This window comes from Balaenoptera acutorostrata, chromosome 13 (genome assembly GCF_949987535.1).
Source record: "Balaenoptera acutorostrata chromosome 13, mBalAcu1.1, whole genome shotgun sequence".
Taxonomy (NCBI): Eukaryota; Metazoa; Chordata; class Mammalia; order Artiodactyla; family Balaenopteridae; genus Balaenoptera; species Balaenoptera acutorostrata.
In genome coordinates this window covers 87,051,390-87,065,007 of record NC_080076.1, presented here as the reverse complement: position 1 = coordinate 87,065,007, position 13,618 = coordinate 87,051,390, and the positions used below count along the sequence as shown (strand labels likewise).

Below are 13,618 nucleotides of genomic sequence, written 5' to 3'. Positions count from 1 at the left end.
GCCCCCTGGCTACAGCCGGTTCCGGTTCCGCCCCCCCTCCCCCGCTCGTGCCCGCCCCTCGCCGGCCGACCAATGGCGCCCGGAGTTGCGGCCGACGGCGGCGCAGGCGGCGGCGCCAAACGGCGCAAACCCGGCGGCAATGCGGCGGTTCACGGAATCTGTCCGGACTCCGACGAAGAGCTGCCACTTGCTCCGCTGTTCACAGCTTTTTGAAAGGAGTTTTACTGAGTTTACGTGCCATAAAGTTCACCCGACTAGAGTATACAATTTTGTGATATTTAGTAAAGTTACAAAGTTGTGCAGCCATCGTCACGATCAATTTTAGAATATTTCCATCAACCCCAGCAGGATGCCTCCTGCTCGGCTGCAGTCAATCCACTTCCCGTCCCCAAGCTCCGGGCAACAGCTAAACAACTTCTTCTCCATAGAGCTGCCTGTTAGGACATTTCCTATCAACAGAATTACACCGTGTGCGGTGTTTGCAGCTAGCTCCTGCTGCTGGCTTTTCTTTGGGGTCCTGGCCTGTGTGCGGACCAGAAAGCAGGGTCTGATGCCAGGCTGCTCTTGCCTTATACGCTCCTGCACACAGCAGCTACAGAGATCTCTGACAGGACGAAAATGGGATGTGAGCCTACTGAAAATCCTCTGGCTTCTCCCACCGCGTTCGGAGTAAAATCCAAACTTCTCACTACGGCCAGCAAGACCCCACCGGCTCTGGCCTCTGCTTTCCACAAGCCCTGGTCTCCACCTGCCTGCCCTGGGCTCCCTTTGCTCCCCTACTCCTTTCTTTCTCTTTCCAGGTCGGTGCACTTGAACTTGCTGACCCTTCCCCTGTCTCTGCCTGGAATACCCTTCTCCCAGACCTCAAAATTAGCTCCTACAAGTCTCAGCTCAAATGTCCCTGCCTCTGAGGGGCTGTTCCCGACCACTAGCGAGAGTAGCCCTACCACCCCACTCCACCATAGTCCTGTTTTATTTTCTTCATAGCACCTACCACTGTCTGACATTATCTTCTTTTATTGCGGGTTTTCCCCCACTGGAATGTAAACTCTGTGGACAAAACAATGTTGCCTGCCATTTCAGTAAACAAAGGATGTTGCAGCCATCAAGCCCTCAGCTACTGCAGCTGCCCCCAGTCGTTCACCCTGAGGGGATTCAGAATGGAGAAAAACAGGATACTGACCCTAGATGGTTAAGATGCATATCAAAGGAAAAATTTCCATGACCCCAGGCTCTTGCATCTTCCCATACATAGAAAAGCACTAAAATCCTTAATTTGTGATGACTGTTTTTTTTATGATTAGCTGTAATCTTTTGATGTTCAACTACTTGGTTTTTTTTTTAAACAAAAACTCCTGGCTCTTCCCTTACCTCTTCCAAACAGTTCCTCAGCTATCTGAGCGGCTGCCTTCCAGAGCTGTAGTCATCAGTTAAGATCCCCGAATAAAACAGAACTCTCAACTTTCAGGTTGTGGGGGTTTTTTTGTTTTTTTCAGTCAACAGCTCCACTGGACGAGGGACACTGTCTTGGTATCTCCAGTGCCCAGCACAGTAGCCACTGAATAAATACTTACCAAATGCATATATGAATGTATAAGCTCAGACAAGGCAAAACCATATAGTATGCTCCCCCCCCCCCATCCCGTTCTACTGCCAGAGTTTTTCCCCTTCTTCAGTACAAAATCACCCTAACAAAGCCCACAAAATCAGGCTAAATTACCTGTCATTTGGAAATTTTTAAGTTAACTTTCCAGAGCTAGTTATACTAACTGCCATAGAAAGACTTTCTGAATCTCTGCAATGAATCAGTTGGGTATTTCGTTTTCTTTGACAAAAGACAATTTCAACTCCTAGTGGGTGTAATCACCTCAACCCACAGAGATCCACATCAAAGAAAGAGGCAGAGAGGGGAGAAATCCAGTGTTTCCACGGTGTGATACAAACAGTGGTACTTGGGGGGAGGAATTTCTTATGTCATTTGTTACATGTTTAATATGAATTAGGAAAAATTAGAACTAGATTTGTAGATTTAGAGGGGAAGGAAGATTTGAAACTCCCCTGGGCAAGAATGTTGAGCGAAGATGAAACAACCAGGAATTCCCTAGCAGTCCAGTGGTTGGGAATCTGTGCTTTCACTGCCGAGGGCCTGGGTTCAATCCCTTGTTGGGGAACTAGGATCCCACAAGCCGCACGGTGTGGCCCCCCCAAAAAAAAAACAAAAAACAAAATGCAACAATACAACGTAGGTAGCACCAGGATGTCAGGAGGCACTCAAAATTCAATCAAGAAGAGTGAGAGGGGAGAGACCCGCTTTTCAAAATTCAGTTTATCCACGGTGCACAAAGCCCATGTGAAACGATTACTACGTTTATCTGGCCCACAAAGAAACCTCACTGGAGGTGGCCGTGTGGCCGTTCTTGGGCTGTGGTGGGAGACATCAGTTCTGCTTCCCTCCCCCTGCTGCCTCGTGCTGTCTGTCCCCCAGGGGGCCCCAAGAGGAATTTCAACTAGGAAAAACTGTCCTTCGTTGAAAGCCAGCTTGTTTTTTAATCTATGGGCCCCATGATTCCTATAGCTAATCATATTTTGGTTTTTTGGCAAACTGAAGATTACATGAGGGACCTGCCTTTGCTAAATGCAAGATCTTTGGCGTACTGTCTCGTGGGCTTGTGTTCTCTCCTGGTTCTGTTTACTTACCTAGCCATGTCCCCCTCCCGCACCCCCCCCATCTTGTCTCATCCATTTTCTTAGACTTTTGCACTAATATACACTTTTTTTTTTTTTTAATTTTATTTATTTATTTATTTATTTATTTATGGCTGTGTTGGGTCTTCGTTTCTGTGCGAGGGCTTTCTCCAGTTGCGGCAAGCGGGGGCCACTCTTCATCGCAGTGCGCGGGCCTCTCACTGTCGCGGCCTCTCTTGTTGCGGAGCACAGGCTCCAGACGCGCAGGCTCAGTAATTGTGGCTCACGGGCTTAGTTGCTCCGCGGCATGTGGGATCTTCCCAGACCAGGGCTCGAACCCGTGTCCCCTGCATTGGCAGGCAGATTCTCAACCACTGCGCCACCAGGGAAGCCCTAATATACACTTTTAAAGGCTTTAATGCGTTCTTAATCCTGTCTTTGGAACAGTGGGAACTAACCGGTTCCACATAAATATGTTAAAAATTAAAAGACTGACTCTCTGTGGTGCGAATAACATTTGGACCAAAACTCCTATGACTTTCATCATTTGTGAAAAAACTAAAGTTCCTAATAACATTTATTGATACGGTTGACCCTCTCATGCGTCTTGCTCAGTCTGGTATAGCGGTGAGGACGCCCGTTCTGCATTGCTTTGAACGTCTGGATAGCTGTATACGTGAATCAAATTTGCAGAGCACCTAATAAAATCTTCTATAAAAATAAAACATTTCATTTATTAAGATTTTATAGAGAGGCACACAGGAGGACAACAAATCCATGAAGTAAAAGCCGACGATCTGTAAGAGGTCAGGTGGTAGCTGAGTTCCATGCTTTGCATATTCCACTCCAGGGGTTACTGAGGAACACCGCTAATACGACGAAGGATGCCAACAGTAAGCTCTTGCCAACACACTGAGAATAAGGCTCCCCTGCAAGACAATGAATCAAATTCAGCAACGTTCCTACTTCTTAACTTTTTGGGTAATTATTTAGGTAAGAAATAAGCCAAAGCATAAATAGTGATCCTTTCTAAGTGGCAACATGATCAGTAAATGTTTTCTTTTTAAAGCTTTGCTATATGTTTTAAGTTTTCTGTGACATTTACACTATTTTTTTAAGATTTTTAATTGACACAACATAATGATAACCATTTCAAAAATGTGCTTTACCCTACCTTGGTAATACTGGGTCAGCGGATACAGAAGTTGCGGCCAACAAACCTCATTTCTGTTACAGTTGTACTCTGTAAAATTGATCTGGAATCTACAAAACATTTTAGGAAGTTACAGTAGCTACAGCAGAGCACATGCTTTTGATGAGAAGCATCAAAACCTAATTAAAGAAATAAACTTCTGATTTTGGAACATATATTTTTCTGCTTCTTACTAATGTCACTTAGGTCAGCAACTGTATTACCTTGTAAGTGGACGGGGTAACTGTGCAGGTATCTTAATAAACTGGACAGATGCACTGATGGGGAAAAGGTTGGCCTCATCCTCACAAGTCAGCCCACACTGGAACTGCCAGGTCACCGAGGAGAACCTGAGAGGGAAAGGTTAAGCAGACAACAAATCCACCGCTCGTTTCCGGTCTGTTAAGAACATCGGGGGACTTTCCTGGTGGTCCAGTGGTTAAGACTTTGCCTTCCAATACAGGGGGTGCAGGTTCGATCCCTGGTGGGGGAGCTAAGATCCCACTTGCCTTGCAGCCAAAACACCAAAACATAAAACAGAAGCAATACTGTAACAAATTCAATAAAGATTTTTTTTAAAAAAAGAACATCAGGTGACTGACACAACAACAATATGAGCTGAGATTCTCCTAAAGAAGTTTCCCATTCTACTGGTGCTATTTTTTCCCCCTTTGTATTATGTAAATTTTCAAATGCACAGACAAGCAGAGACAGTTGTATAATGAACCCTCATGGCCCTATCACAGGCTGCAATAGCTGCCAGCATTTTGCCAATTCTGTTTCATCTCTCCTCCCCCCTCATCTCATTTCACACTGGTGCTTTTAAAATTCATTTGTTTTATCACTTGTTTGTCTCAAACAATATTATAATAATAGTAATAACAACAACAATAATAACAACAGTAGTAGCAGCTAATGATTTTTAAGGGTTTTCCATGTTATTTCTGCCTACCCAGCATCCCTTTGACTTTCTTCTAGTAATTGCACCCCAGTTTTCCCTGGCGGAACTACCCCTTCCCCACTATCAGTTGAGTGGACGAGAAGGGACCCACCTGAACCTAGGGGTGTGCCCATCACCTGCGCCTGGCCAATCAGAGCTATGCCCCTGGCCATAGTAATTGGTTCAGAAAGGAGCACATGACCAAAACTGGACCAATAAAAGTCTTCCCAGAACATTTTTGAGAAAGATGGGGAAAGGAGGCACCCTCCATCCATTGGACTTGCTAAACTGGAAGAGCTTTTTTTTTTTTCCCCCAACCACTGAATCTCTAGGGAATTCCCTGGACTTGCTAAATTGATATAAGCCTGGATTTGCTGGTGTTCATCTTTGCCAGCTCTTGAGGAAAACCTCCCTGAGAATGAAGCCCACCCAAAGAAAAGAGGAACCCAGAGATGAAGGGGGAAAGACCCTTGACCACATGGGAACCACGAACCATGAACTCACTGTGTATGGACTTTTCATAACTTGAATCAATAAACCCCCCTTTTGCTTAAGTCAGTGTCAGTTGGGACCCTGTCACTTAAAGGTGATAGAGGTCTGACATGGAAAGGTACATCACCATTTTACAGATGACGAAACTGCAGTTCAGAAGAGGTTGAGTAACTGTCCAAGGTCACACAGCTCACCCTGGAATAGCCATGATTTGAACCCACCCATCTGCCACCAAAATCTCTAACCACTGGGCAATATTCCCCGATCAGTATGCCAATGATATTCATGAATTTCAAAATATGCCGAGTACTAAGCAGCCCCTTATTCATCTTTGTACTCCCTGAAATACCTGGCAGACTCCCTTATACGTAGCTTTACGGATACTTGTGAGTGAGAATGAGTTTCTATTACAAACACAGTTTATCCATATTCCACTTATACATGTAATCATTTGCTAATCACTGCAATTTGTAGATAAACCAGTCAGATTCTAAATTAGCATTCCCCTATTCTTCGGAGCGCCCTCAACTTTACTGTCTCTAAACCCCACTTATCCCGGATATGATCATACCTTGTCTCCACGCCAAGTATCTCCTGCTGAGTCATCCCCTCTACGGCGCCAGCATCCGAGAAGAGGATGCGGATATTCAGCTGAGCGGGGATGTCCAGGCAGATGCCACTCGCGTTGCTGACAGGGGGGTCTGCACCTGCATCGGGGGCGTCTGCACCTGGAGAAATGTTAAGTTGTGCATATTGGAAAGAATAATTTAATAACAGTTTTCCTACAACTCTGTGATACTCCCAAAATGGGAAATATTATTAGACAGGAATCACAACGAATGAGGCTTTAATCTCTAACAGGCTCTAGTTACATGTCACTCTGTAACTGTGTTACCCCTCGTGTTCAAAATGTTCCCTTGGATGTTAGGTCCGTCACTGGAATTTTAAAATCCCTGACCCACATAATAAAACCCTAAATCATGATTCAGTTCCCAAGCTCCTCATTGAAATCCACCCAGAGTTTTAACAGAAATACCATATACTTGCAGTAAAATGCCATGAGACTTATCCCATGCAGTCACCATTCTAGTAAAAGCTGTATAAGACATTTAAAGTCCATACTAACAACTTTAGTTACTACGGATTAAATAGTTCAAAAGCAATTTCCTGATGTGTTGCCAAAGCAGTAATACAAATGGAAGAGAATAAAACTGAATAAGAGATTAATTTTCATTCATCTTGAAAACTGGTCCTTAAGGGGGAAAAAACAGCAAGGTCAGTTACAGGATGTGGAAGGCAAGTCCTATGGCGGCGACTCTGGAGGGGATTTCTCTGTTCCTTCAGGGATTTGGAAGGTTGGCGACACTGTTTCCAGTTTCCTCCTCCTTGATATATGTGTTCAACATCATTTCTCTTCTATCAACCAGGATCAGGATTGATTTTCATCTTAGACACGAAATAGACGCTAACAGCTTCCACCTTGAAGGCAACAAAACGCCATCACCTCTGATTTCCCACCTCACCAACTCTGGTTCTCTGCCTTGAAATTTCCCATGCTTTTTACTTCTTAGATGCTTTACTGACCCCTTCCCTCCAACCCTCAGGCACTCCACAGCCCACCTAGCTGGCCTAGAGGTTCACAAGGGGTTGACAAGCCCCGACCTCCGGGTTCTGTTTCCAAATAAGGATCTAACTCTGTGCCTAGTGACTTGAGCACGGACTGGACTGGCAAATCGTGGCCAGCAGGACTCCCTGAGTCAGAGCGTGGTCAGGGGCACCTCAAGCACACAGACATATTACGTGATCCCTGGCCACCCCAGGGGACAGGGGAGAGGGGGTCATAATGGTCCAGACCCTAATCACAAGGGGTGGGGAAAGTGCACGCACGTGTCTGGATGGTCCTCTGTACGAATTCCAGCCTAATGAGCTGATGTGACCTTGGAGGGTGTGGAAGGGGTGCGGACAGAACCCAAGGAGGTCTCCCCCTGCAGCCAGGCAGAGGCGAGGAGCCCAGCAGCAGCCGCAGGGACAGGAGGGGACTTAGAAAAGCAGAGGCTATGGAGTCAGTTAGCTCTTTCAGGCCCCAAGAGGCAACTCCAGTAATGAGAGCAAAAGAAGACGCTTTCTTACTTTTTTTGTTTTGTTTTGTTTTTGGCCACACCTCATGGCACGTGGGATCTTAGTTCCCCGACCAGGGATCAAACCTGTGACCCGTGCCCAGCACTGGAAGTGCAGAGTCTTAACCACTGGACCACCAGGGAAGTCCCAAGAGAAGAAGCCTTCTTTCTATTCAATGCCTTTACACACTCAAGACTCCCCGAGAAATTGGAGCAACATTACCAGACTTGCTGGCTGGGAGGAGGGGAAGAGGAACCCTGGGTTTTAGCTCCAGCCCAGCCACAACAAACTGTGACCTTAGACCACGTGCGTGAGCTAGAGCTCAGTGACTGGCTGGACGTTCTGGATTTGGAGGCAAAATCAGGCCTGTCAGGGCGAAGTCTGTTCCACATGCCACCCGTGGTGCAGCTCCTCCTCCTCACACACCATCCCCCTGTGGCCCCAACGCTCAGAGCAAATGCCTCTCACCAAAGGCACTGGACTGCCAAGTCTTTTTATCAGGCCTCGGTGATCGTCCTATTACTAGCTCTGCTGCACCTTAACTTCTTTCTTTCTTTTTTAACAACTTTATTGAGATATACGATATAGTTCACCTATTTAAGTGTACAATTCAATGGTTTTTAATTATATTCACGGAGTTGTGCAACCAGCACTAGATTCAATTTTAGAACATTTTCATTGCCCCGGAAAGAAACCCTGTACTCTCTAGCAGTCACCCCTCAATGCCTTCCGATAGCCCAGGTCTTGAACAACCACCCATCTGCTTTCTGTGTCTATAGATTCGCCTGTTCTGGACACTGCATACAAATGGAAGCATACAGTATGTGCTCCTTTGGGTCTGGCTTCTTTCACTTAGCATGATGTTTTCTAGCACCTTATTTTTTTTTTTTTAATTAATTTTTTTTATTTTTATTTTTATTTATCCATTTATTTATCTATGGCTGTGTTGGGTCTTCGTTTCTGTGCGAGGGCTTTCTCTAGCTGTGGCAAGCGGGGGCCACTCTTCATCGCGGTGCGCGGGCCTCTCACTATCGTGGCCTCTCTTGTTGCGAAGCACAGGCTCCAGATGCGCAAGCTCAGCAGTTGTGGCTCACGGGCCCAGCTGCTCTGCGGCATGTGGGATCTTCCCAGACCAGGGCTCGAACCCATGTCCCCTGCATTGGCAGGCAGATTCCCGACCACTGTGCCACCAGGGAAGCCCCTAGCACCTTATTTTAAGGTAACAAAATTGCTTTTGTAAATCACAAAGCCAGTTCTCAACTGTCCATATTCCTGGCAATCAAAAATAGGAATGCAAACTGACATGCACTGAAAATCCTCAAACTTCATTAAGACTTCCTTTTCCAAAGACCGTTAGCTTGTAAAACAACTGGGCAGTTTGAACTTCCTGTAGATATCCTCTTTAAAAAAAAAAAAAAAAAAAAGCCATCATGAATAAGAAGTAAAAGACATGAAAAGCCTCCTGCCCGGAAAGCTAACTTCTAAACAAATGTCCTTTGGGGCACAGCAAAGAAAGACAACCTGTCAGGTCAGGCTGTAACATTACACCTGACACTATGTAATCATAGCAACCAAGGTACACATTTTACACATGTGCAGCTTTCACTTACGTATTATTTCAAGCCAGCCATCACTAAGATTGTCGTAATTGGAGTTGCCTCTCATTGCAACATGAGTCACTTGTATTAATGAACCAAGTAGTTCAACAGCATTCTCCCTGCAAGAGAGGAAGACATTTCTCAGCTCATGGCCAGCAGGTCTCGTCCTGAAGTCCCTTCAAAGAGTGTCCAGCGAAGTGAGAGAGTAGCATTGACATATATATACAACCAAATGTAAAACAGATAGCTAGTGGGAAGCAGCCACATAGCACAGGGAGATCAGCTGGGTGCTCTGTGACCACCTAGAGGGGTGGGATAGGGAGGGTGGGAGGGAGCCGCAAGAGAGAGAGGATATGGGGATATATGCATACATATAGCTGATTCACTTTGTTATACAGCAGAAACTAACACACCATTGTAAAGCAATTATACTCCAATAAAGATGTTAAAAAATGACAAAACAAAAACAAACAAAAAAAAGTGTCCAGGCTGTGCTTGCTGGACGTCTAAACAAAAAACTGCCAGAGGATCTGGCTGGGAGTCTTACCTCTTTTGGACGGCCTTCCTGGGATGAACTTACACAGCAAGGGCAGGACATACAGAAACAATCTTTCACTTTGGACTTAAAATGTTAGTAACTTATGTTGGTATCATGTGGTTTACAGGCTCCTTTGAGTGTCACAAAACTTGGGAGGTGGGTAGATCACATATCAAGTTACCAGGATAAATTCATGGGCCACAGTGACCCAACAGTAAAAAGAACCTAAATATTTAGTTAGAATTTTGAGCTGTAAAATTAGGTGAAGGTTAAGAATTGGAACTTGGCACCTCTCTGTTCCAGTAACGTCACTGGAGGGTACAAATCTTACGAAACACAAGGGACAGGCTCTGACTGCCCCGCACCCCGCAACCAGGAGCCGCCGTGGGTAACGTATACCCACAGTTTCTCTTCCCTTCACAATGTCCCCCCACCTTTTCCCTGCTCCCCAAAGAACTGCACCACTTGGGATAGGAGATACCACTTCACACCTGCTAGGATGGCTATTATTCAAAAAATGGAAAATAACAAGTGTTGGCGAGGGGGCCTTCCCTGGTGGTCCAGTGGTTAGGGCCCCGTGCTTCCACTGCAGGGGGCACGGGTTCGATCCCTGGTCGGGGAACTAAGATGCCGCATGCCGAGCGGCATGGCCAAAAAAAGCAAGTGTTGGCAAGGATGTGGAGAAATTGGAACCCTTTTACGTTGTTGGTGAGACTGTAAAATGGTACAACCACTGTGGAAAACAATATGGCGGTTCCTCAAAAACATTAAACATGGAATTACCATATGATCCAGCGATTCCATTCCTGCATATATGCCCAAAAGAACTGAAAACAGGTGTTCAAACAAAAACTGATACATGAATGTTCAAAGCACTGTTCACAATAGCCAAAAGGTGGCAATACCCCAAATATCCATCAACTAACGAACGGATAAACAAAATGTAGTATATCCATACAATGGAATAAAATTCAGCCATGAGAAAGAATGACGTATTGACATATGCTACAACATGCATGAACCTCAAAAACAGGATGCTAAGTGAGAGAAGCCAGACATAAAAAGTCACATAGTGTATGATTCCATTTACATGAAATATTCAGAGTAGGTAAATCCATAGAGACAGAATGCAGATTGCCTGTTGCCAGAGCTGAGGGGAGGGAGGAATCGGGAGTGACTACTAAAAGGTACAGGTTTCATTTTGCAGAGATGAAAATGTTCTGGAACTCAATAGAGGTGGTGGTTGCACAACATTATGAATGTACTAAATGCCACTGAACTATTCACTTTAAAATGATTATGCTGTATGAATTTTACCTCAATTAAAAAAAAAAGAATGCACATGCATATCCATAAATTTTCCAAATGCCACCCAGATAATTAAGTGGAAAATTCTTTATACGTCATGTAACACAGCTTAAGAATTCTTTAAATGTTAATCACTGATTATACTTGGCTCCAGCCCTTTTTCTATTTCTAGAAGCATGGGGTTCCAATGATGTGAACAAACTTCCCAGAGAAATTTGCATAAATATGGATGAAATAGCTTTAGTCCCAAAAATGTCTATTTTCACTTATATTGATGTTTGAATCAACTCTAAATTGTACTGGAAGTTTGTACTGTTTACTATCACTTTTATGTAAGTTTTTATTCAGACTGAAATTTTTCACATTCATGTTGTCGTTAGTATTCATGTGAATTAAATTTAAGCAAACCATTCAAAATGTAGATAAATTCATTAGTGAGACACTCACCTGAGCTGAGTACAGTTTTCATTAATTCCAACTTCTAAAAGGCACCCAGATAGTGCATTTTCTCCAAATAAAATGGGTTTGAAAGTTGCTGATATACACAAACCCCTTCCAGCTATAAAATAAAAAGATTATCCTCCTATTTTTGCAAAATAAAAGTAAGTAAAATATTTACGTTAAAGTTTTTCTTAAAAAACAGAGAGAGAACAAAAAGCATAAATAAAGTTTCCAGGGACTTCCCTGGTGGCACAGTGGTTAAGAGTCTGTCTGCCAATGCAGGGGACACGGGTTCGAGCCCTGGTCCGGGAATATCCCACATGCCATAGAGCAACTAAGCCCGTGCGCCACAACTACTGAGCCTGCGCTCTAGAGCCCGCGAGCCACAACTACTGAGCTCTTGTGCCACAACTACTTAAGCCCGTGTGCCTAGAGCCCGTGCTCCGCAACAAGAGAAGCCACTACAATGAGAAGCCCATGCACTGCAACGAAGAGTAGCCCCTGCTCGCTGCAACTAGAGAAAACCCCGCACACAGCAACGAAGACCCAACGCAACCAAAAATAAATTAATTTTAAAAAAGAAAAGAAATGAAGTTTCCAATTTTCGAGAACTGAGGTCATTGTTACTCTAATCCTTTGAAAGCTGAACAAAAGGCATCTTTCTGTATCGAAATACCTGGACAGGATCAAGGGTTTATTCTGAACCTGAAATTTAATGCCTTCTGGCAGATGTGGGTAATTACCACTGTTGCAAAGATTTTCCATAGTTTGGAATGAAACTATTCTCATGTCTCCAATTAGCACCATCTTGGGCTAATCAATGACTACAAAGACAATGGACTCTCCAGCCACTTTCATACTTAAATCTCTATTACTAAAAACCAGCACTTCGAGTGCAAACAATGTGAACATTTTTTCCAAAAAAAAAGAAAGAAAGAAAAGAAAGCTGCAGAAGCATGGAAAACAACCACCCCCAAGCTAAATAAACAAACTGGGCTTTAAAGTAATTGGTTCCTTAATCAGATTTAAAATATGGTAATATTTCCAATTCTAGTTCACCAGAGAGCTAATCATATTACCAAACCAGATTACCGGATTGCCAAAGGTGTAAAGTCGTGACATTGTTCATCCTGTTGGTGTTTAGAGCTCGAACAGGCTTGCCAAGTTGGTAACCTAGACAAACAACACAGGAGAGTGAGCACCTTTCCCTCTAAAGTTATTTTAACGCAACAGGCACTACCTCATCAAATCACGGAAAGGAGGAATCCACAATGAAAGGAAATATGCAGGCAAAGCTTTTTCAGAATACCCTCGAGAAAAAGGACGTCACCTTCATTTGTTTTTGGTTTGGTTTTGTTTTTTATTGAAGTATAGTTGATTATAATGTTGTGTTAGTTTCAGGTGTACAGCAAAGTGATTCAGTTGTCACTGAATCAGATTCTAAAACAAAGATGTCCATGTGATTTTTTTGGAACACATTTTTAAAGTAAAAATCTGAAAAGTGAAAAGCAGGCAGGAGTTGGTCTTGGACCTCTCACCCTGGACAACAATTAGCTGCTGGGCAGGCCGGTTCATGCATACTTGCTGAGTGATTAATACCACTTATCACAGCAGCTCGTGTGGGAAACTTAAACCAAAGTTACCTTCTCAGGGAATGATTTGCCAGTAAACCAATTCAACCCCAAGATCTGGTTTAGATCCTATTCCCATCCATCTCCTAGTAATCCAGTTTATTGTTTCCACCTTTTTTTTGTTGTTTAATTTTAATGTCATCAAGTGCTTTTCTTTTCTTTTCTTATTTATTTATTTATTTTTGACTGCCTTGGGTCTTCGTTGCTGCGTGCGGGCTTTCTCTAGTTGCGGTGAGTGGGGGCTACTCTTCGTTGCGGTGCGCGGACTTCTCACTGTGGTAGCTTCTCTTGTTGTGGAGCACAGGCTCTAGGTGCGTGGGCTTCAGTAGTTGTGGCACGTGGGCTCAGTAGTTGTGGCTCACGGGCTTAGTTGCTCCGTGGCATGTGGGATCTTCCCAGACCAGGGATCAAACCCATGTCCCCTGCATTGGCAGGTGGATTCTTTTTTTTTTTTAATACTAATGTATCTTCATTCTTTTTTTTTTTTTTAATTATTTATTTATTTATTTATTTTGGCTGTGTTGGGTCTTCGTTTCTGTGCTAGGGCTTTCTCCAGTTGCGGCAAGCGGGGGCCACTCCTCATCGCGGTGCGCGGGCCTTTCACTGTCGCGGCCTCTCCCGTTGTGGGGCACAGGCTCCAGACGCGCAGGCTCAGCAGTTGTGGCTCACGGGCCT

The 13,618-nt window shown here is 44.3% G+C and overlaps 1 protein-coding gene across 2 annotated transcripts in view; it reads right to left on the bottom strand.

Annotated features, from left to right (window-relative positions):
* Positions 1 to 3,392: 3,392 nt before the first annotated feature.
* TCTN2 (tectonic family member 2) overlaps positions 3,393 to 13,618 on the bottom strand; it is a 29,290-nt gene continuing 19,064 nt past the window's right edge. Inside the window, exons 12-18 of one of the 2 annotated variants that reach the window (XM_007189635.2) lie at positions 12,405 to 12,485; positions 11,319 to 11,430; positions 9,038 to 9,144; positions 5,881 to 6,037; positions 4,102 to 4,227; positions 3,860 to 3,948; positions 3,393 to 3,614 (exon numbers count right to left, since the gene is read on the bottom strand). In XM_007189635.2, the coding sequence (XP_007189697.2) occupies positions 3,493 to 3,614; positions 3,860 to 3,948; positions 4,102 to 4,227; positions 5,881 to 6,037; positions 9,038 to 9,144; positions 11,319 to 11,430; positions 12,405 to 12,485 (794 nt within the window). In that variant the 3' untranslated portion in view covers positions 3,393 to 3,492. The remainder of the gene's footprint in view (positions 3,615 to 3,859; positions 3,949 to 4,101; positions 4,228 to 5,880; positions 6,038 to 9,037; positions 9,145 to 11,318; positions 11,431 to 12,404; positions 12,486 to 13,618) is intronic. The other variant, XM_057527341.1, reaches the window with a different exon arrangement.